At 35.5% G+C, this 24,124-nt stretch overlaps 1 protein-coding gene across 2 annotated transcripts in view; it reads left to right on the forward strand.

The window, feature by feature from the left end:
- CNTN1 (contactin 1) overlaps positions 1 to 20,825 on the forward strand; it is a 353,970-nt gene extending 333,145 nt beyond the window's left edge. For both annotated transcript variants that reach the window (XM_059402902.1, XM_059402901.1), the window contains one exon: positions 18,462 to 20,825. In XM_059402902.1, the coding sequence (XP_059258885.1) occupies positions 18,462 to 18,538 (77 nt within the window). In that variant the 3' untranslated portion in view covers positions 18,539 to 20,825. The remainder of the gene's footprint in view (positions 1 to 18,461) is intronic.
- Positions 20,826 to 24,124: the final 3,299 nt, after the last annotated feature.

Raw genomic sequence — 24,124 nt, forward strand, 5'->3', positions numbered from 1 at the left:
TGACTCCTCTAACCAAGATGACAGTAATATCCCAATATATTTGTATATATTTGTATTACTGATAAGCATTGATTATTTAACAAAGGCATAGTCTATTCTTTATCTGTAGAATGGGATTTAATGTCTACCTTTTATGTGAGTAATTAGTAATGAATAAAGTGTTACCACCATTACTGTGGATAGTAAATGATAAATAGGTTCTTACTATTGCTGTGAGTGCTAAATGAATACAGCAAAACCCGTTTTCTTATGCCTTAAACTTTTGCCACCCAATTTCAAAATAAAAGCATGATTGGTAGAGACAATCTTCCATATCAGTGTTTTTCAAACGTTTTTTCTTTTTTTTTTTTAAGATTTTATTTATTTATTTGAGACATAGAGAGAACACAAGCAGGGAGAGTGGGAGAGAGAGAAGCAGGCTTCCTGCTTAGCAGGGAGCCCAATAAGGGGCTCAATCCCAGGACCCTGGTTACATGACCTGAGCTAAGGGCAGACACTTAACGACTGAACCACCTGGGCGCCCCTCAACCTTTTTCTATTACTGCCTAATAAGCCCCTTTTTTCCTGGAAACTGTTGCCACTCATGATATCTTAATACTACAGCTATCCTGCATACCTGTTTATGTAGAGTAGTCCCTTAAAGATGCAGTAGTCCCTTAAAGTAGTCCCTTAAAGATCTCAGTTCTTTTCACCCCACAAGATTATTTTCACCTCCATAGGGACAATATTGTTCCTGTGGATAATGCACACTCTATGGAGATGCCTCCTTCCTTCCATTCCCAAGAGATGCAGTCATTTTTTTAATTCATCAATCCAAAATTTTAGTAAATTGTGTTTTTTGAAGACATTGTTTTTTACCTTCATAGTATTGATTTTTATTGAATTGTATTTTAGTATTTTGCTATTGGCTTACACTGAGGAACGTTATAGAAAAAAACAAAAACAAAAACAAAAAGCAATTACACAAAATCTATTATGGTATTGTAGAGGATATGTTTTGCTATGCTAAACAGTGTGTCCTCCTTTTAGGGAAATGTGATTAAAAATGTTCACAGGTAGGGCTGAAGCTAGAGAAGTGAGTACCTGGGCCAGGCTAATAAATAAATATTTAAGTAAGATAATTTAATATTTAACATTAAATTAGTAATCTTGAAAACTTTATACAGTATTTAGTGGAGAGGATGAAATCTAATTAGAGGAAGGATGTGAAAGAGGACTACTGTTGTCTAAATTCTAGAAAAATTCATCTCTTCAACATCACTCCTTCTCCCTGATATACACAACACACACTCAAAAAAGAAAAATACATACTGTTAAATAATCCATTCTCTTCTGTAGGCAACTTAGATATTACTTACTAGAGCATATTTATTAGAAATTTTATGTTCTATCCATACACAGTCTAAATATCAATATCTTCCTTCAGTACAATCCATGAAAAGGTCTTGGAGTGGGGGAGGGGAAAAACCAACCACTCTGGTAAATATAATTTCCTAATTTGTTGCATTTCCAGTACTGTGTTAGCATCCATGATGGAGTGCTATCCCAGGTACCTGCCTAGCTGGACTGTCCTTTAACCTGTGTTCATCCTCTGGTTTCAGGACCAGAAGTAGAAGAGCTTTTCTTGAGCACATCGCCTGGTTTTTAATCTTTTGGATAACAAACTTAATGACAGATCTAGTTCTCTGTTGCCTGACCAAAGCTTAGAACCATATTTCTGACATAACTTCTAGCAAAGTATATAGACCATTGTATATTTTAGTTAGAGATATATAACTATATCTTACCTTAATATAGCTTATAATTAAGTGCATTTTAGATAGCTCCTTCTAAATATTCATAATATTAGTAGTGTATGTTGTTGCTATTTTGGTATCATTACCTCTTAGCTAGTCTAATTTTTCCTTAACTTATTTTCCTTCTTCTCAATTTCCTTATTTTTCCTTCATCATAATTTATGTATCTTCATAAACTATCTTAAACCTTTTTAGAATGAGGTAGCTTATAACTTTTAAGTAAATATTTTTATTTTATTTTCCAAAAAACCTGACAAAGGAATTTGACTCAATATTTATGTTCTCAGCTAAACTAGCAAAAAAAAGTTATCTAAATAAATAATGATGTGTTAAAATGTCTCAAAAACTCAGATCATAAATGACTTAAGAGCGTGTATTGACCTTCAAGAACTATAAAACACATGTATCAAATTTCTAACATATACATTATGATTAAAATAAAAGTAAAAAGAATTCTTTAAATGTAGAAAGTAATAAAATAATAAAAATCATTATTTTTATTACTACTTAGAAAGTAATAAAAATAAAGTAATAAAGAAATATATAAATAAAGTAATAAATAAAAATTAAAAATAATAAAATAAAAATATTCTAAAATGTGATAATAAAATCTAGAGAAAATGTTAAAAATGAAAAATTGATACAATTAAAAAGTGCTTATATATTTAGTATGATAATTTTCATGGTAATTGGAGAACTGACAATATGATTCTAAGATTACCAAGAAATTATGATCCAAGGAGGAACCTAAAACATAAGGCAAACCAATTTAATAGAAAAAGACTAGAAATAGAAAAAATGGTGCCACCATATATGAAATATATAGCTATCATAATTCTTATATATATTCTTTCAAATACCTCAAGTAATGTAGTAACTTTATATATTCTGAGGTTTTGGAGAGAGCTTTGATTTTTATAAATGAAAGGACATTCTGTCTTTTTATATAGTCATTATAAGTGGCTGCTTAAACCCCCAAACATATGTCATCGGTACCTGATACCCAACATGGATTTGATATAGAGAATAAAGTCCTACACAGATAAAATTTATTTAGCTTCTGTCTCTTGTTTTCACTCAATATATTTCCTGCCAATAACACGGAGTTGGTCTTTTAGAAGATTGCTTATTTCTAGGAACACTGGTTATTTTGTGATTTTGTTAATTATTTTGCTCTTTGTGAGGATGATTTTAATGGTTGAAATCCTTTTTTTCAAAAAATGCAGAATCTTTTTTGCCATATACTATTTTTTATATCTTTCTTAAAAATCATTACAAAAAAGGTGGTATCTCATATCTGTTGAGTTACCACTTTCATAAAACTTTAAGTTCAGGTAAAGAAATAAGGTAATAATTTATTTTTTTAAATTTTTTATTTTTTATAAACATATATTTTTATCCCCAGGGGTACAGGTCTGTGAATAAGGTAATAATTTAACTTAGAATTTTCTTATTCAGATTTTTATCATTTTTTGCTCAATTTTCAATGAACATAATTTATCACTAAGGTAAGAGCCCCGTAACTCTATTGTCTTACTACTCTCTAATTCTTTAAGGAATGTTTTCTATACCAACCATTAAACATATTCAGAGATTTTAAAAAATCAATATATAATGACCAAATAAAGGAAATAAAAAAAGAAAGAATTCTGTATTTGAGTTTTCTATATTAATTCCCTTTCCTGAGAGTGGGGAAAAGTTATATTGTATTTTCAAAGAAAATAAAATGCAAATTAGGATGCTTTTTTATTATAGTGTGGTTATTTGAAATTATTTATTATTTTAAAATCTCTTTACTGTTCTTCTTGCAAGATTTATTTTACTAAAATTGAAGATTAAGAAAGTGAGTTATAGAGGGGGCGCCTGGTTGGCTCAGTGGGTTAAAGCCTCTGCCTTTGGCTCAGGTCATGGTCTCAGGGTCCTGAGATCGAGCCCCGCATCAGGCTCTCTGCTCAGCAGGGAGCCTGCTTCCTTCTCTCTCTGCCTGCCTCTCTGCCTACTTGTGATCTCTGTCTGTCAAATAAATAAATAAAATCTTTAAAAAGAAAAGAAAGGGAGTTATAAATTATAATTTATAAGTAATAAATGCCAGGAGTTACAGCATTGATATTAAAAGAAAAATTATATATATATGTATATATATATATATACATATATATATATAACAGACAATATTAAACTCAGAATTATAAGTATTTCTTTTTTTTTAAAGATTTTATTTATTTATTTGTAAGAGAGGGAGAGATCACAAGTAGGCCAACAGGCAGGCAGAGGCAGAGGGAAAAGCAGGTTCCCTGCTGAGCAAGGAGCCCGATGTGGGACTCAATCCCAGGACGCTGGGATCATGACCTGAGCCGAAGGCAGCCACTTAACCAACTGAGCCACCCAGGCACCCCAGAATTATAAGTATTTCTTAAAGCATATTTGATTGTAAGAATTTTTCTATAAATTAAGAATTGTTATTAATGTCTAGTATTTTAGATTATATATACTTTCAGAACATGAGACAAAGCTAGACAAAAGATGGAAAAATCACAGTGAGGCTATGATCAGAGACAGTCTCTGTTTTGGCAAGGAAAGAAATAGTTATTCTCTCCTTACTTTATTTGAACAAACTTTCTGTCTTTATAATCAACCTATTGATATATATGCAATAGTACTTAATAATAGCACATAGCAGTTACTCAATTATTTTATTTAATCAGCAGCAGCTACTAATGAATGCTACAAGCTAGTACATAAATAATTTGCTTCACACAGTATAATGTCTTCACATTATGTTATTATCAATTACCATGTTATATTTAAAAAACTCATTTTTAGTTTCTAGATGTGCTTAAGTATATGTATACAATTTAGAGAGTGTCAAACCATGGGATACTTTTTGCAAATTTGATAAATTCCCATTTATGTGTGTTAATTTAAAAATACTTGGTCTCCATTGTTTATTACATTTTCTGTACTGATATGTTGTATAGTCAGTGAACAGTATGTCTTTTATGGCTTGTCCTCAGCCATTTTTATTAAATACATGCAACATTGCAAGTTTTAAAACCAAATATTAGGCATTATTTCATGTAGCAAATGTTCCTGTTGTGGCTATTTTCCTGAGTTAATAACTTCTCTGACATTTGAGCAACTATCTTTGAAATATAGCCCAGCAGAATGTGCCTTTGATGAATCTTATTATATCAGTGGGAATTTTCTAGGCTTAAAAGGGGTTCCAGTCCAAGGAAACAAATGTTGGCCCTGAGAACACATAAAAATGGCATCCTCTTCAGTGCATTCTGGGATGTGACATTCAAAAAGGATGGTAAGGTAGAAATAGTTGGAGTATAGGTTATATTCAGACTAAGGAAAAGGGGCAGATTGAATATGTGGGGTTTATTTTTTTCACATTTTACTTTTTCTTGTGTTTAAATAAGAGGTGATGAGGTCCTGAATTCCTAAGGCAGAGGCAGTAGAAAGAGCGGAGCAGAGAGTTTCTAGAGTTGTACTGGAGATAGAATTAATTGTACTTGTACAATTAATTGTACTACACCATGTTGATATATTGCAAATTGAGGGCAAAAGGGTTTTACAAATGACTCTATGTTTTCTATTATAAGTAATAAATGCATAGCAACATCATTGACTGAGCTAAGTAATTCAGAAATTCAGAAGGATAAGTACATTTTATAAGAATAATGACAATGATGGAACAGTGAGAATATATAGAGAAAGAAGTGGTTCTGTGACAAACTCTGAAGAACTCTGACATGAAAAAACCAGGTCAGGTAAAAAAGTAAGACATACTACTTCAAAGCAAATCATAAGTCTCAGACTTATTTCTAGATTTTATAATATTCATCTCAATACCTAGAAAATTAATTATGTATATACATATTAGTATATTATCAACCGATGTCTAAAAGTCCCTCTGTATAAAATATGCTGTCAAGAGATTTAAAGACACAAGGCACAAGTCTTAAGGGAAGAAAGACAGTGATAATTCCAAAAATTTTATAATGAAATGACTAGAAGAAAATTGGCACTATTGGTAGGAATACAAACAGATGTTGAAAGAATTTCAATTTCCACTCACTGTGTGGGAATTTGGCTTGTTCAACAGAAACAAAATGGTTTCTTAAAGAATTTCCCAGAATTCCTGGTGGTTAGCAAGGAGTAACTACTCTGCTGATTTTTAAAATAAACTCCCTGTGGAAGTGATGAAAGCCTATCTTTTTTCCTCCCACTTTTTTGAACATAAAGAATTTGAAAAGAACTTAAAATTTCAGAGTTTAGCACTTGAAAGTAAGACTAAGAATGAGCTTTCCAGAAAGAGAAAGGATTCTGAAAAATGTATTAACAAAATGAAAATTCCATGCAGATACCATCCAAAGTGATTGGATTATTTTATATATTCTGGATGAGAAGCTAAATAGGCACAAACAGAAATCTTTTCATCAGTGGCAAGTTTCAGCCAGTAACTCCTAGTATGTTTCAGACTGTTAAAACAGCTGAGAATTGTTTCTCCTGTGGAAGTGCTAAGAGAAGACTTGGCTGGTTGTAATCCTTGTAATAGTTGAAGAGAGTCAATGAATTTGGACAGTTTCTTAGAAGAGCTTGATGTGCATGTGGAAAACAGAGAGGCACCAATTAGTCCTTGCTGATAGATGGATGACATTGAATCCTGCAGTGAGGCCCCAAGGTTGGACCAACAAATGAGTTCAGGTTCATATTAGGGCAGAGAATCTTAAATATCAAAGTATTAACTCAAATAGGTCAGTTGCTTATTTGTCATAGCCCCAAAGCAAAGATGAATCTATAAAGATCAAACAGACGTTGGTCACAGTTTTACCCTGGGAAAGCTTCCAGGGTAGTTTTATCTCTGAATCACCACGTGAAACCAGTGGAGAAGTAGGATCCTTGACCATTTTTGCAGTGGAGCTGTTTAGGTATTGGTGGTGATCTCCAACTCTCAGCTCATTATATTACATTAGGGAGGCTGGATCACTGTACTCTCTAGCCATAGTAAGAGATAGTCATGAAGCATCCAGAGGATGGGGAAAACAGCAATGGAGTTAGAATCAGGTGTCAGTTCACTACCCAATTTTACTTTTACTAAGTGGGCAATTCTGAGTCTTAGGTCCATTATCTGTAGATGTGGATGGTGATTGCATACTTCAACTGTGTATTCTATGAATTAAGCGAAATAACCTGTTACAAACTTCCCCAAACCAAGTTGGCTCATAATAAACTATAAAAAATAAAAACAATCCTTTGAATAGCTATTTGTTGATAATATGTTATGGGCTAGACTATCCACAAAATATAGGTATCAATGAGATAATATTAAATAAATCTCCTTTTTATTCTCATATCACCACTATCTGTAGATTTAAATTTTGGAGTTTTCCTCATTGTTAGATAATTTCATTGAAAAGAAAAGCAGAGCTAAAATTTAAATAGAAATTAATCTGTACCTATACGTTAATAAAACTAGCCAGGTAAAATAGAAATTATATCCAGGCAGGCCAACCACTTGACTGACTGCTACTAATTAGGGACCCACAAAGGAGTTACATGAGACTGAACACAACTCCCATTTGGGGGTTCATAGCCCCAACTGACAGAGTGTGTTCTGTGTTATCCTCATAGTGCTCATCTTTTTGAAGGACCTGCTATCATAAGCAAATTTAAAAGACTGTATACCTAGCCTTTCCTACAACTAGTGAATGATTTGTTGCACAAATACCAGTACTGAAATAGGCATGCAAATGTGTTTCTCCTAGAAATATGTCATATTTGCCATAATTTTAGGGATGCCTATACAAAGTGACACTGTGCATGAATAGTCATGACATCCTGCCACATGATAAGAGTAAGACCTTTGGGTTCCATTGTCTCACGTAAAAAAAATACTGTGTCTCTCCCTGACCTTGAACATGAGTATTAAAATCAGCAGATCATTTACTCAAATTTTTGTAAAAGAGGAACTGAGAAGAACTCTGGGGGCTTTATGGGAAGACATATCTGCCTGCTTCCCTTAGTTTGGATTTTGACGGGATACAATTATAAGTTTAAGGAAAATTGACTGTCATGGACTGGTAGGTTTTATTCTTACTCTTTATCATCAAAAAGCCAAAATGCTAGCTGGTCTTCCAAAAGCATAAAGAGGCAGAGCTATAGAATAAGCAACTGTTTCTGTGGGGCCTTCCTTTCCTTTCCCTGTAAGTAAACCAACAGGCATGTTTCTGTAATTCCTGAAAATGTCTGGAAAGTTTTAGCCACAGATGTGCTCAAGGGGTTCTCCAAGCCCACCATTAAAGAGGAACCATCAGCCTTGGCAAGGAACACACACAAATTCTTACACTTTCTGATTCTACTTTCTGTCCTTTTATCTTAAAAACTGATTGAGGAGAGGTCAGGGCAGAGGAGGAGATAACTTAGTATTTGTTTTGATGAGTATGGCAAAATAAAATAGCCATTTAAAGTCCCCAGTCTCGGGACACCTGGATGACTTAGTCGGTTAAGCAGCTGACTCTACTTTAATCAAGTTTGAGAAAAACTGATTCTTATAATAGTTTAACACATTCCACAATGCCAGGGCTACCCATGCAAGAATGTTCTATTAGCTATTTCCAAAGACAAACATAAAGATCATCTAACAAGCTGACTCTGGTTGTGAGTTAATCACATATAAAGACTTTAAATGCTATTTGTTAAGGTTTTATACAAATTGAAAAAAAAAATAAGCCCATGAAATCCATTATACACATGTTGCACATTTGGTAGAATGGGACCGAAATACTGAGTCTTGGTCTCCTGTGTCTCACCCCAGGCTCAGTATATTCTCATGAAAAATTCAGGAGGGGAACCTGGGTGGCTCAGTAGGTTAAGTGTCAGACTCTTGATTTCAGCTCAGGTCATTATCTCAAGGTCATGAGATCTAACCCACATCTGGCTCCACACTCAGCAAGAGTCAGCTTGACATTCTCTCTTCCTCTGCTCCTCCTCCACTCTCTAAACTAATTAATTAATTTTAAAATAATTGTTTTAATGAACAAATTTTATTTCATATTTCAAATTTACAATTATCAGATGACTTTTACTATGCATTTTTAGCATTTTTTTCTCTTAATTAGCACAAATACCGTGCTATGTATTACACTTCCTATTTTACAAATAAGGAACTAGAGACTCTGAGCATTTAAGTACTTTGTGCGGGCAAATAAATTCAAATATATTCAAATATATTCAAATGGGGCACTGAGGGCAAATATACTCCAATAGAATTCTTTCTAATGCAGAGTCTCATGCTCTGGTGAAAACAACACCTTGCATTTCTAAAGAAATAGGTAAGCTAATTTAAAAGATCTTCATAGTCTCATCTTGCCCCCAAATTATTTGGTTATTTGAACCAAATATCTTTGTTGCTCAATAGGCGGTTAGAAGTTACTCTTACATTTCCCAGAAAAGAATTGGTCATTGCTGTATTGGATATGTGTGTTTCTCTCTCAAAGAGGAAATGCATCCCGGCAATCTAACATTCTGACTTGGAAAGGGCCAGAGTCAACAGTAAGGAAGGAATACACTGGCAGGATAAGCTGCCAGCAAACCATGTACCCGTGCCAAAAAAAAAAAAAAAAAAAATCTTATTTTGCTTGGCATCTGGGTTTAAAATTGCCAAACAAGTAGGAGCAGCAAGATTAGTAGGTTGCATGAGTTTGATAAAACCATCAAAACCACTATCACTTACATGATCAAACTTTTAATGTGTCTTTATAAACTAATATCAACTTTGATTACTATAAATGAGGGGAAATATGTCAAATATGTTTGCAAATTTTATGGCTCATTGCTTGATATTCTTAAATATATTATGGTTTGCTTAGAATCATAGGCTCATGACCATAGTAGGAACCTTAGCACTTATAACATTGAACCCTATCATTTTCCAGAAGGAAAATCCACATCCTTGACAAGTAAAATAGCCAAAGATCACACCAACCTCAGAGCTACATCTTGGGTCCAAATATTATTTTGCCTAAAGTTATGCAACTAGCTATTGACAGAAGTAAGCCTTGGGCTGTCTTTCTTTTTCTCCATGTAACTTAGTATTTACCAGTCCAAAGGGACATAAAGAAATAAAATTATCTAAAGCAAAATAAGTAAGCCAATATACACAGATACCATAAAAAAAATAGATATCTAACAGAAAGAAAGTAATGAAAAAATGTGGAAAAATTCTGTTTTGTTTTATTTTCTGATTTCTCTTTTGTTTTCTTTCCCAGAAACTCTTAAAACCAACTGGGGTAAATATCCATTACTTCATTTTGTCAAAGGCAGATAGTTAATGCTTAAATAATTGATTTAAAATTGAGAAATGTCTTCACATTTTCCTCCAGAGACCTATTTGAAGCAAACCCAACTAAGTACCTTTCTAAAAAGCCACCTCCTCTAATTTTAATAAGCAAAAGACAGTTTATAAAAATGATTTTTGTAGATGGCCTTAAGGAAATTTTAACATTAACCTCACTAATTTGCAGGCATTTTATTGCAAATTTTATGCCAGTTTCCAGGCAAGTAAAAGTTTCCTGCTCTTTAAGTATTTCAGTGGTAGAGCTCAGCTCTATTCTAGATTCTCATTATTGATAGTGTTTAGACAAGATGAAGAATAGGGGGGCGCCTGGGTGGCTCAGTGAGTTAAAGCCTCTGCCTTCGGCTCAGGTCATGATCCCAGGGTCCTGGGATTGAGCCCCGCATTGGACTCTCTGCTCAGTGGGGAGCCTGCTTCCTCCTCTCTCTCTCTCTGCCTGCCTCTCTGCCTACTTGTGATCTGTCACATAAATAAATAAAAATCTTAAAAAAAAAAAAAAAGATGAAGAATAGGGTGGGAGCCTGGGGTGGTGGGATAAGGGAATCAGGAAAAGGAAAAAGAAGGAAAAATAGGGTGCAGTTTCAAGAAATGAATCAACCAAAACCAAAATTTTCATAAAATCCCAATCAATGTTCAAGACAAATTTTGAAATGATTTGCTTTTGCCTCAGTGGCTTCATATTGCTTAGGTGTTCAGTCCTACACGAAAATTAGATTGCTTAAATTTTGTGTTAATTATCTTTGTAAGAAAACTCATCTAGACTCTAAGTTATATTTCCATATCTCAAAGTCAGAAACAGCTCTTCCCCCTTTAACCTTTGTTTTCACCCATTTCTGCCACAAATTTAAAAAAAAAATAAGCATCACTTTCCAACCTTATATGATAATCCAGTGGAGAAACAGATACTATTAAATAGTTATCTAAAGGGTGTAGAGTTAGTAAAAGATAGATGAAGAATTCCTAGCTGGTTAGGCTAACCAAAACCAAAACGCTTCACCACTACTTAACCAGGCTAAATCCTTATGATTGATTGAATTTGTAACATGACAAACTCCTTCTAGGTCTTCCTGTACAAATAAATTAAGGTCAGAAGTGGTGATCTTACACAGACCCAGCCATAGTGGTTTATTAAATTTCTTAGCTCATTCTTCATGTAATTATCACCGCTGCTGAAATTCCAGATCTTAAAGTAAAAGTAAATATAACCATATGTAATTGTGTACTCCAACCCTAAAAAAAAAAAAAAAAAGGCTTCCAGACTTATAGTGTTTTAGTGTCTAATGCTGCACCTATCCTGAGCGGCTTTCAATGTTTACTCATAAAAATGCCTCTTGTACTGTCACTAGTTTACAGAAATAAATGATCCTTAAGTCTTCAGTAGCTAAATAGATCACTTGCTTTTCTTATCTTGATTGGCCTCAAGCAATTAGAAAAATATGTGAAAGTTGAGGAAGGCAGTTTAGAGAGGGGAGCAATTGGCTGAAGCATATTTTTCCCATTACCACAAAACACGTTTTCCAAAATTATGGACAGAATATTACTCTGTGGCATGTTTCTTGACAAAAAGATTATGTAGTCAACAAATGGAGAAGATAAGAATTATTCTATTTTGCTTTTGGTGACTCCGTGTGCATTTGAAGTTTTTAGTTGAGGTGTATTGTTTTTGTCAGAACTCCTGCTTTACTTCTTGATCCCCATAGCGCTTTTCTACGGTTCTGCTTTACTTCTTGATCCCCACAGTACTGGGGTAAGTAGTAATCCTCCTGAGATCAGAAGGAACATTGACATTTAAGTCTCCTTGCTTCCCTGGCTAGTTCTATCACAGAAATGCACTAATTCAGCCACAGTAATTGATCTAGGGGAGGGTATGTGACCCAGGCTATGCAAATCTGAATCTTTCCTTGATTCTCAAATTCCTCATACCAGTGAGATCATGTGATAATTGTCTTTCTCTGATCGACTTATTTTGCTTAGCACAATACCTTCTAATTCCATCCACATCATTGCAAATGGCAAGGTTTTGGGTTTTTTGATGGAGATATATATATATATATCACATATATATCACATCTTCTTTATCGATTCATCTGTTGAAGGACATCCAGGCTCTTTCCATAATTTGACTTTGTGGACATTGCTGCTATAAACATCGGGGTGCACGTGGCCCTTCGGATCACTACATTTGTATCTTTAGGGTAAATATCCAGTAGTGCAATTGCCAGATTAGCATTGGAGAGGGTAAGTGCTATGGTGAGAAAAAAAATTAATTAATTTAAAACAAACAAACAAAAAATGAAATGTAAATATTTTAACTAGGACAAACAGCACATTAAATCATGAAAAAAATAAGAATTATTCTTTGAAAGTTTTCTCACTACAGTTTGGGTAAAAAGGTGTCATCTTTTTGCTCTTGAGAATATAAGGCTGTGAGCTTGGAGCTCTTGTCTAGCTTGAGGAGAAATCTGTCTCAGAATTTGAGACAACATGCAAAGGAAGAAGAGATGAAAGTCAGAAACATGGAGGACACAGGGGTTCACATCTGTGGTTGTAGTTGTTCCAAAGCGGTATGACACTGGCTTTTTAGTTGGGTTCCTGTTACTTGAAGCCAAAGATCCAAACTACAGTGCCACAGAGGAGATAGCACTTGAGCTGGTCCGCTGCAAGAAAATTCAGTATGCCCAGTCTTGACAGGTGGAAGGACATTCTAGGATATTTGTGCTCTAAAAGGACATGTATGTGATTAGGGAATAACAAGTGGACATGTGTCTCAAATATAAGTTATATGCAGGGGACACCTGCTTTTTGTATTGTTTTGCTTTGCCTTCCACTGATCTGCTTTTCCAAAAATACAATGCAAGATATCAATACCAAGAAATAAACATCAAATTTAGCATGAATTACTAAAGTAGGAATAAATAATATAATAATTATATATAATAATCATATATAATATAATAATTATATATAATAATATAGAATAATGTAATATTTATAATATATGTCATATATATAATATAATAATAAACAGGAGTTTTCTATTAGCTGTGCATTTTCTGCTTTACATAAGGCAGCTGTTTTCAAACTGTGATAAGTAGACCCCCACATGTTGTATGGACTGACAGGCTTGAGGAAGTAAAGGTACCAGCATGAACGTGGAGGAGGGAAAGCTGGTAGTCTGCTGCAGAGGGTACAAATAAATAAGGTCAGAAATGCTAATCTTCCATAGACCCAACCATAGTGGCTTATTAAATTTCTTAGCTTATCCTTTATGTAATTATCACTGCTGCTGAAATTCCACATCTTTGAAAAAGGCATCCCTTTCCTTCCTACTTCAGTAATGAACTTCTACATACGATTGTTTCTTTTTTCTTTTTTTAAGATTTTGTAAATTTATTTGACACAGAGAGAGAGAGAGAGAGACAGCACAGAGGGAACGCAAGCAGGGGGAGTGGGAGAGGGAGAAGCAGGATTCCCACTGAGCAGAGAGCCAATGCGGGGTTCGAGCTCAGGACCCTGGGATCATGACCTGAGATGAAGGCAGACGCTTAACAACTGAGCCACCCAGGCGCCCCTTCGTATGATTGTTTCTAAAGAAAGGTTATGCTGCTAAAAATACTTAAGAACTATCGGTAGGCATCTTCTCAGTTCTCAGAATACAGCCATGAGACATATTATTATCCCCATTTTATAATGAAGGAACAAAGACTTTAAAAGATTAACATGCTCAAGATTGCCTAGCCAATGAAAGGCAGAGGCAGGATTTGGACTTTGCTTGGCCCCAGAGGCCTTACTGTTATCTGCCACACACTACTGTTCCCAGTACACTCATGGCTCCTACCAGGATAGTGACCTGCTCACTGATCCTCGGGTTTGCCTGTTCATGCTGTGGAAACCAGAACAGCTGAAGACCAAGTACAAACCTGCAGTCCGATAGGTAGTCAGACTCCCTGTAACTGACTGGATGCAGCCAGAAACAGACCAGAGCAGTTGTGGAACACCACTCAAGTGGGAAAGAGAACCTTCTTGACGTAAGGTTTAAGTGCCTGCTCAGACTTCAGAAGGGCTTTTAAGGGAAATAGTGATCAGTTGTGTATCTGCTCTTTCTGAGGCTGACAGAGGGAGGAGAAGCAGGGATTAACTAAGGTTGGGGGCCGTCATGAAGGGAGCGTGATTGAGCAACTGAGTATTCCCAGTAATAGGTGGAATGTGAAGTCCTGGGCATCTCTGGTGACGCAACACTAGCCACTCAATGAGGGGGTCATTATGGTGTTTTATAGCTGTGGCGTAACCTTATCTCCAGTTAAGCTTACAGCTGGCACTATCTGTATTTGTCATACCAACCTGAATAAAGACGTGTGGTTTTGTTCTTCTATCCAAGCTGACTTTTCACTCTCAGTCCCAGATAGACTTACACTCTTTCACTTCTCTAAGCTTACTGCTATCCCAGCAGTTCTGTTGGACTCAACACTTTTCAACAGCAAACATCTACTGACATGTGCCTAATACACTGAGTATATATTAAGCATGCCTCTAGGCAGTGGGGAATCAACCATCTTGCCTTCCCAAAGCCCAGGGCAAATTATAAGAGTGAAAGACAAATTGGAGGATCTCTGGACAGAACAGTAAAATAAGTGCCTTTTAAGAATATATATATTTTTTTACTTTTACGTCATCTCTACACCTAATGTGAGGCTTGAACTCACAACCCTGAGATCAAGAGTCACATGCTCTACTGACTGAGCCAGCCAGGCACCCCAATAAATGCCTTTTTGATATGTGGTTTGTTTTTTTTTTTAAGATTTTCTTTTTTTTTTGAGAGAGAGAGTGAGACAGAGAAGCAGACCCCCTGCTGAGCAGGGAGCCTGATGCGGGGCTCCATCCCAGGACCTGAAGATCATGACTTGAGCTGAAGGCAGACACTTAACTGACTGAGCCATCCAGGCGCCCCGATACGTGTTTTTAATATCATCTCTCCAATAGGGGAAAAAGTGATTTCCTGAGGAAAAGGATTAATGGGAATGGGCAACCCCTTTCCTTTCCCCAGGTGCCTAAAAGTTAGAGAGATTATGCAACAGAGAGGACATAAAATATAAAGAAATATAAAAGAAATACCATACATAAAATATAAAGAAATACCAAGGGTTCCACAGGTCCTGTGTTCTCCTTTGCTTTCTTCCTTAAAACTTAACCCTTATTCTGCCCTTTTACTATCTCTCCCATCTTCTGCTCTTCATCAGAAAAGGTTCAGGGCTTAAAGCTGAAAGAATTATTTATAACATTATGGGTCAAGTACTCACTATATACTGCACTTGGTATTTGTCAACACAGCTGAAAATATAATTTGGATATATTCCTTGTCCTGAAGTTGTTCAGAACCTAGAGATATTAACAACTGTGAAAACAAAAAGTGACACGACAGGAAGGAACTCTCTGTCTTATAGCATCATCAGCAGTAGCAATTTGGATTGGACCATGGTGTCCAAATTTAAGCATCAGAAAAGAGATTTGTGAGGCACCTGGTGGCTCAGTGGGTTAAGCCTCTGCCTTCGGCTCAGGTCATGGTCCCAGGGTCCTGGGATTGAGCCCCGCATCGGGCTCTCTGCTCAGTGGGGAACCTGCTTCCCTTCCTCTCTCTCTGCCTGCCTCTCTGCCTACTTGTGATCTCTCTCTCTGTCAAATAAATAAATAAAATCTTTTTTTAAAAAGAGAGAGAAATTTGTATTAAAAAGTGATTATAATGGTTCTCTACTTATCATAAAACTTGCAAAGATTGTTAAGCACTATTTAACTTTTAATTAGGATTTCCCTTCTCAATATATAACTCTCTCCAGCAGGAATCCTTCCTGATGGAAATAATAAATCAGGGTAGTTGAGGTTAAAAAAAATCAATAAAATTCAATGCAAAAGCTATAGTACTCTAAATAGGCACTACCTTTGTTCTGATCAGGAAAAATGATTCAAGATTGATGACTTGTTCATGTTTGACGTACAGTAAATATGTGAGAGCAAAATATGTTTACTGCATACCATATAATTACTGACATTATACTTGATAGCAGTATTATGATATACATTTTGTTAGATATAAAACCAATATATATTGAAAATGCTTCAAGAATATAGGGATCCCACATTTAAAATGACTTTAAATAGTAATTCAGTCAGGTCTCTAATTTGGGCTTGGAATGTGAAAGAGAATTGAAGATGAAGACCACAATTATATAAGCTTGAGCCATTAGAGAAATTAAATATAACACACATAAACATGAAGAGTTTATTTAAAATAAGTCAGATATCCTGATGTTGAAGCCACAAATTATGAAATTGGGTTTGGTTTTCATACTAACACCAAAACTTCAAAATGGCATCCACAATTGACTAAACTTCTTTCTGCAGCCACAGTTTGTATGCGCCAACCCACACATTCAGGCAAGTACATGAACGTGTATCCGCCCCTGATGTAATTTGTGGTCAGAGGACAGAGCAACGCACAGACCCTGCAGTCATTCTCAGACAAAAGTCGTCAGGACAGATCATTTAACTTAGGTCAAACATTGAAAACTAATCTTTTTCTGTGCTATTGAGGTTTATTATTGGTCACCTTATCGGAATAAAATAACATGTGGGCTGTGGCATATTTTAAAAATATCTATGTAGAAAAAGAGAATGAAAAAATACTACGTGAATACAAAGGATTCTTTTTGAAACAACTTAGGTGCTGTGCTTTCTCATAGGTCATTAATTTTCTTTCTTGACTTTGTTAGTGTGGAGTGGAGTGTCCTTATGCATTTCTAGAACTGGTCCTTTTCCAAAGCGGTCTATACAAAGTGCCAAAAAGATAAGAGTCTGGCGTTTGGAGCCTGGTGGATAGGCAATAGAATCCTGGCTCTGCCCTCTACTGGCCATTGGCTCTAAGCAAGTCATCTTACCCGAATCGGAGTTATGTAATCTATAAAATGAGGATAGTAAGACCCACCATCATTGGTTGTTGGGTTAGTGTCATAAGGTATATGAAAGTCCAAGAGAGTGTCTGTCTCATGCCTATAGAGCGGTAAGTAGTAGCTTCCATAGTCTGTATTGGTGTTACCATTGCTCTTCCTCACGTTCTTAGGCAGCAGTGGTATTCGTGCTCTATCAGCAGCTACTTGAGGGCCATTTCTATTGCCCTTGTTGCTCTGCCTTCACTTTTCCACCCTCACTGTGCTGCTTATTTCTTTTTCTGGTTCTGATCATACTTCTCTTATGTTTCCATGCAGCACTCAGAGCTGCTGACAGGGCACTAGTGAGATACTGGTGTGAGAATAGATATGACCGTCTTTCCTCCGTGGGGAACATGAATGTGCTTTTAATGACTTGTGATGCAAGAGAAATACCCTGACTCTTCCCAGTATAAGAGGAATCCAAAGGGCTCTGTTAACACGGTAGATAATAAGGTTTTAAGGTTTCAAATTAACTTCTACAACTTGACACAGATCTACTATATTTACAAGCCGTTGCTTGTATTTTTTAGCTCAGCATTCGTTCCAGCAGTGTGTTCTTTAAAGGAAGCCTAAGAGATGTGGGGAGTGGAAAGGAAGAGTGTGCCTTCTTGATCCCATTTTTTAGCCTTTTCTCAAGAATCCCAGTGTAGGCAAGATCTGCACCCATAAACTTGACCACAGGAGGAGCCTTTCTAGCTGTAATTAGCCCAAGATGTAATATAAATCCATAATGCATTACATCATATTTAATTTTAATTCATAACACTATATCTCAGGACAATTTTTTCTTAGATAAAAATTTGAATAGATGATTTACTATTATCAAGAATATATTCCTCAAATCATTGTGGGTAAGCACCTAAATGTCTTAAAATCATTGGATATTAAATTTTGCAAAATCTATTCGGTGTACCCATGATATTTTTATCCCAGGTAACATTATTAATATCTTTAGCATATCTTTTTATCTTATTTTTTAACACCTTACATATGTGGGGTTTTTTTTTTCCATTTGTTTGTTTGCTTATTTACATATGTTTCTTGACAACACCTTCTGGCAGGAAAACGTAAACACTTGTGATTTTATCAGAAATGATTTATAGGAGTGTGTTATAGAAACAGCCACTTGCTCTCATGCATGAAATTCTTGATCAAGTGTTTTTGTTTTCTTTAAATCACTGATGTACAGAGTTGTTTTTTTTTTTTTTTTAAGGAACAATTTGTTTTTCAGGCCTGTCTACTCTGGCTTTCCCCAAGCAGGGTAAATGAGAAATAGTGCCATTCTCAATGAAATAATGTGCCCGTTTTTGGTTTACTCTGCAGGCGTGTCTGCCCTATCACCAAGTCTTCTCGGCTTCCTGCTGCCTGCCCTTGGCATTGTTGTCTACTTGGCAATCTGAACGTGGTGTGACAGCTGCTGTTCCCGGCCCAGCTCAGAGGACATCTCCATCCCTATGATGACTACAGTTCCTTCCAATTCCTGTGGCTCCGCCCAAAGCCAAATAAATTACACTTTAACAAACTATCCAACTGATTTACAACACACGTCATGACTGAGGCATTCAGGAACCCTTTCATCCAAAAGAATAAACTTTTAAATGGATATAAAATAATTTTTAACTCGTTCCAATATGCCTTATAAACCACTTAACCTGATTCTGTGACAGTTGCATGACTTAATCCAATGGGACAAGTTACAGTGTTCAATTCAATACTATAGGCTGTAGAGTGAACGTAAAAATCACCGTACACAGGTGCTTTAAACTTAATAACAAGTTGTGAAATATAATAGAGGTTGAAATGTTGATCGTATGTGGTAAATGTTAAGAGTAATACAGTCTCTTGTACTATTCTCTGTTTCGGGTCCTGCATATTTTTGAATGGCCCCTATCATTCATGACATTTTGAGTTGTCTTAACAAAAGGTAGAGTATAACTGAAACATTTTGACATAAATTCCATGACCAGTTCATTTTACTGGATGAGTTAAAAGATTCTGAATATTGAAAGCCAATTCTACAACTTGTTATCAGTATTCTTATTTTGGAAGAAAGTAATTTTCTAAATATTTGTCTTTCAGAATCAGTAATACTTTTAAGTTAGTTGCTTAGTAGTAAAGTTAACATACCATATGAAGATTTTTCTTTACTTTGATATTATGTTCTAAAGTTATTTTATGCTTTTCTTGTCAATTTCAAACCTCAAAAATCACAGCTCTTATCTAGAGAATCATCCTATTGCTGTATTTATTCATACATGGGATGATGAATTTTGAAAAGTAGAGTGCTTCCATTTTTTGAGATGTGACAGTCTTTACACAGCTAGGAATAAATGACAGTTAAATGAATATCAGTGTGATCTAATAATATTCTAGTATCTTTGTTTTTGTGCTTCATTTCTAAGTAAAACCTTGCATTATTGAAGATCTCAAGAAATCACCTGGAGGTCGGAAAAAAAACCCACAATATACCTTATTTTTTTAAAATTTAGTTTTAAGCTCATTTCCCACTTCAATGCAATACTGAAAACTGGCTAAAAATACCAAATCAATATATTACTAATGGTACCTTGAAAGTATGCGTACTGGAAGGCCAGGAGGAGACAGGTAATGTGTCTGTCCAATGGTGTCTCCCAAGCGTTGGTGCTTCAGGTTTTTATAAGTTGTAAAAAGGAAGACGCACATTTCTTCATTCTCCATGGTGTGCAAGCAAATGTATTTGAGTGTGGATGTGAAAGAAATGGAGTAATAAAGGATTAGCTGGCTCATGAAATAGTGCAATGTCTGATGATTCAGGAGGTGTAATCCTATTTTATTAGCACAACCTTGCTAGCTAATTAGAGATAGAGTTTATCTTTTTAGAAAGGATACCTTATAGGTTCATAAAAAAATATTTACAGGAAGCAAAATAGATCTATTACTACTTTACCCCCCCTTTCTTTAATTTGTATAATTTTTGTACTATATATCTATGTGTAAATGTTTAGAGTTTTCATTATGAAAATATCAATAAATATTTCATTAGTTTACATTCAACTCTTTGTTATAAAATGAAACTTTTTAAAAATAAGTGAAATGGATGATTTCCCAGTGGAAGTATGTCAACAGTCTTAAAATCATTACCAGATTTCATAAAATACCTAATTATTTGAAAAGGAAACAAAATCTCTTCATACTTTAGGGAAACAAATATGCTGTAAGCCTTCTGTACAAATGCTTGTGTTTTCATTGTTACACTTTGGGGTTTTCCTTTTGCAATGTGACCCATGTTGGGCATTTTTATATAATCGACAACAACTAAATCTTTTGCCAAATGCATGCTCGCCTTTTATTTTCTAATGTAGTGCAATAAAGAGCAAACCTGGCTAGATTTTGCATGAAATGGTTCTGAAAGGTAAGAAGAAAACAGACTTTGGAGGTTGGTTGTTTAATTTTAAATTCGTGACGGAGATAAGGTAGATTAAAATCTCTCATACACTGATAACTCAAGCTTTTCATTTCCTCATACAATTGTACAAATTTGACTGGGACCATCAGTTTTCAACTGTTGTCAAACTAACTAATGTATCATCTGCTTAAGACGCAAGATTCTTGATTAAACTTTATATAGATATAGACATATCTGTTGTTTCTTTGTAATTCAGGAAAGGTGGTAGTAATTTTATTTGATACTGATAAATATTGAATTGATTTTTTTAGTTATTTTTTATCATTTTTTCAATGGAGTAGTATAGGACTGTGCTTTGTCCTTTTTATGAATGAAAACAAATTATAAAGAAATAAATGTCTTACTGTTACCCAAGAAATAATAACTGTCCTTTCAATTTACCTAAAGTTGAAAATTCATTTTTGGAAGGTTTCTTTATAAGTTCAATAGCACAGAATAAATATTACTTCTTAAGCAACAGTTAATTGTTTGAAAGATTCTGCAAAAAATATACGGATGTAAAGAGACACACACTTGAGCCTGCCTGTGTGCACATGTGAACACACACCGGCGTTATTTCACTGAAATAAGATTACCTGGTGGAAAACTTCAATTTTGAAGATCTCAGTAAATATCATTCAATCTAATGCTAGACACTAGAACAAACTGCTAAATGCTCAAGAAGCAGGAAAAGGAGAAAGAGAAGGAGAAGCAGCAGCAGGAGCAGCTAGTTCAATCTTGAAGGAGCTGGTTTTCTAATAGAAGAATTCACATAAAAGCGTGACTCTACAGACAGGTCTGAAGCAGGTAAAGCCTTCTCCGAATCCTGATTTGGACTAAGCCCAAACTTCTGAATCCCAGGGCTCCCTGTGTTCTGCCTTAACAATCTTCCATGATCTGATTATGATTTATCTTTGGCATTCCAACCTCTCTTCCTGTTTCATGAAACTTGCTTCCACCCCGGAACCTGATTTCCCTTTTGGACCCTGACTCTGTTTCTTAACCCTAAGTATTAGATTACTTCCATTCTAATATTTTGCTTTTGGTATTTGACCTTGGATTGACTCTAGCTCTAATTCCACAGGCTTTGGGAGATCAAAGCTTCTTTCTGTGAGAGTGTTTTCCATGTTAGTGGTTCTCAAACCTGGTTGCCCATCAGGATCACCTGGAGAATTTGAAAAAATAAAATAGAGTCTCTGGGTCCCAGTCCAGACTTACCAAATCAGAATTTGGAAAGTGAGGAACAGGAATCTATATCATTTTAGGTTGTTCAGGAGTGTCTGGTAAGGAGCCAGATTTGAGAATCAAAGGCTTTGATGATTACTATAAGCTATATTAACTGATATTTTTAACCCAGTCAACAAGAGCAATATCATGTGTACATACTTTAAGGATCTCTTAAGGAAAAAAAAAAAATTTTCTTGGCCTCTCTGAAATGATAATTTACCGATGACCGAATTTCTTATCTTTTAGTTACATATCTTAAGTATCAAAATGCTATATACACTTTTAGTCTAATAAAAATATCCCAATTTATTTATATCTGAAATCCAAGCAGCAGACTGAAATGTACTTTAGGTTTTTTCTCCAAAGGAATGTGGATTTCCTTTGCTCTTTTTTCTTTTTCATGTCACTTGGTGACTTAATTAAATTTTAATACTTAATTTCCTGAGTCTATAATCTTCTGAAGGTTGTTAATAAAAAGATTGATGAAAGGTGTCCCCTCCACAACTTGAACTTTTTTTTTTTTTTTAGAATAGAAACAAAGTGGTTTTGGATGAGATGACTTTAAAATTAGTTGATGGGAGGCCAAGATTACTTTTCTACATTTTTATAATATCTTAAAAACAGGTTTCACTTTTTAGTTACTAATAACAAATTTGATACGTGGGATAACATATAACAGTGCCTATGATGCTATTACGAATTTGGTTGTAGATTTGAGTCAAGCTCATCCTAAGGCAAAATTGTGAGATGAAGAACTGGGCCTTCACTTATCCTATCTCCTCAGTAAGGCCCCTTTGTTTTGATAGAAGCTGCCTTGAAAATAGTGCTGAATACTTCATTAGTTTAGTTATAATAGTTTCCTAGGGCTGTCATAACAAATGACCACGATTTCGTGGCTTCAAACAACAGAACTCTATGCTGTATCACTTCTGGAAGCTACAAGTCTGAAATCAAGGTGCCGGCATGGTTGGCTCTGAGGGAGAATCTGCTCTGTGCCTCTGTCCTAGTTTCTCACGGTTGCAGGCAGTCCTTGGCATTCCTTGGCTTATAGCTGCATCTCGCCATCTCTGCTTCCATTGTCAACTGGAGTTCTCCTTGAGTGACTTTGTGTCCAGATTTCTTTCTTCTTCTAAGGATGTTAGCCATGGGAGTAGGTCCACACCCTAATCCAGCGTGGACCTCATCTGAACTCCATGACATCTGCAAAGTCCCTATATCCAAGTAAGACCACAGCCACAGATTCCAGGTGGATATAAATCTTAGGAGTGTGTTATGCAACCCTGTATTCTTCTCCTTTTCCCTTTTTAAAACCTGTATATGTTCCACTCACTCTAATGAGGATATGACTGAAATGCTGCTGTAAGGATACTTTCAGAAAACATTTGTGTTGACAACATACAACAAAGTAAGTTAATCTCAAATGTACTGTGTTAAGTGAAAGAAGTCAGCTTCAAAAGGTTTGTGTGATTCCATCTATATGACATTCTGGGAAAAGTGAAACTCCAGAGACAGAGAACAGGTTCGTAGTTGCCAGGCAGCAAGAGTAGGGAGAGAATCTGACTACTTAGGAATAGCGTCGGGGAACTCTTAGAGGTCATGGCAAGAGTGGGAGGGACCCAAATCTATGCATTTGTTAAAACTCTACAGCATACAAGTTTTACCGTATGGACATTTTTTAAAAACTTTCAAAAATGCAGTTATGAAAGGATCGTGGCTATTGGACAGACTTGTGATCAAATTCTAACTCTATCTGTTATTACTTGTGAGACTTTGGACAAGAAATGTGGTATTTGGAGACAAAGTTTCCTCTTCCATAAAATGAGGATAACACTCCTCAGACATTCGTAATTCTTTCAATTCAACTGATAGACACTCAACTCAAATAAACAGAAGGGGGAAAAAGGAATTTATTGGCTCAAATAGTGGGACCTACAAGATGGACTTGCTATAAGGACTTAAATAATGTTCCCAGGGAACACTCTCCATCTGTTGATTCTGCATCTCTGCATATGCTTCTAATCTCGGGGCAGGAATCCTGGATGCTGACCATTTATGCCTTCCACGTCAGTGGTCCAAAAGGAATAGTGACTCTTTCTGACATTTCCAAATCTCATTAAAGACTCAGACTCTCCCTGGGAGTTTGGTGTATTTTATTTAGCCATCTTGGGCCTCCTGTCTACCCTTCTAGATCACTGGAAGTTGGCAAATACACGGCGACACAAGGAGGGGGACCAGAACCAGGTGTGGTGAAGAAGGGTCAGCAGGTGCCACCACCAAAGAGTGTTAGATAGTAAAAATGTTTTTCATTCCACTTCCTCTTAAAGTTCTAGTCAAT

The sequence above is a fragment of the Mustela nigripes genome, chromosome 6, assembly GCF_022355385.1.
Source record: "Mustela nigripes isolate SB6536 chromosome 6, MUSNIG.SB6536, whole genome shotgun sequence".
NCBI classification, from domain to species: domain Eukaryota; kingdom Metazoa; phylum Chordata; class Mammalia; order Carnivora; family Mustelidae; genus Mustela; species Mustela nigripes.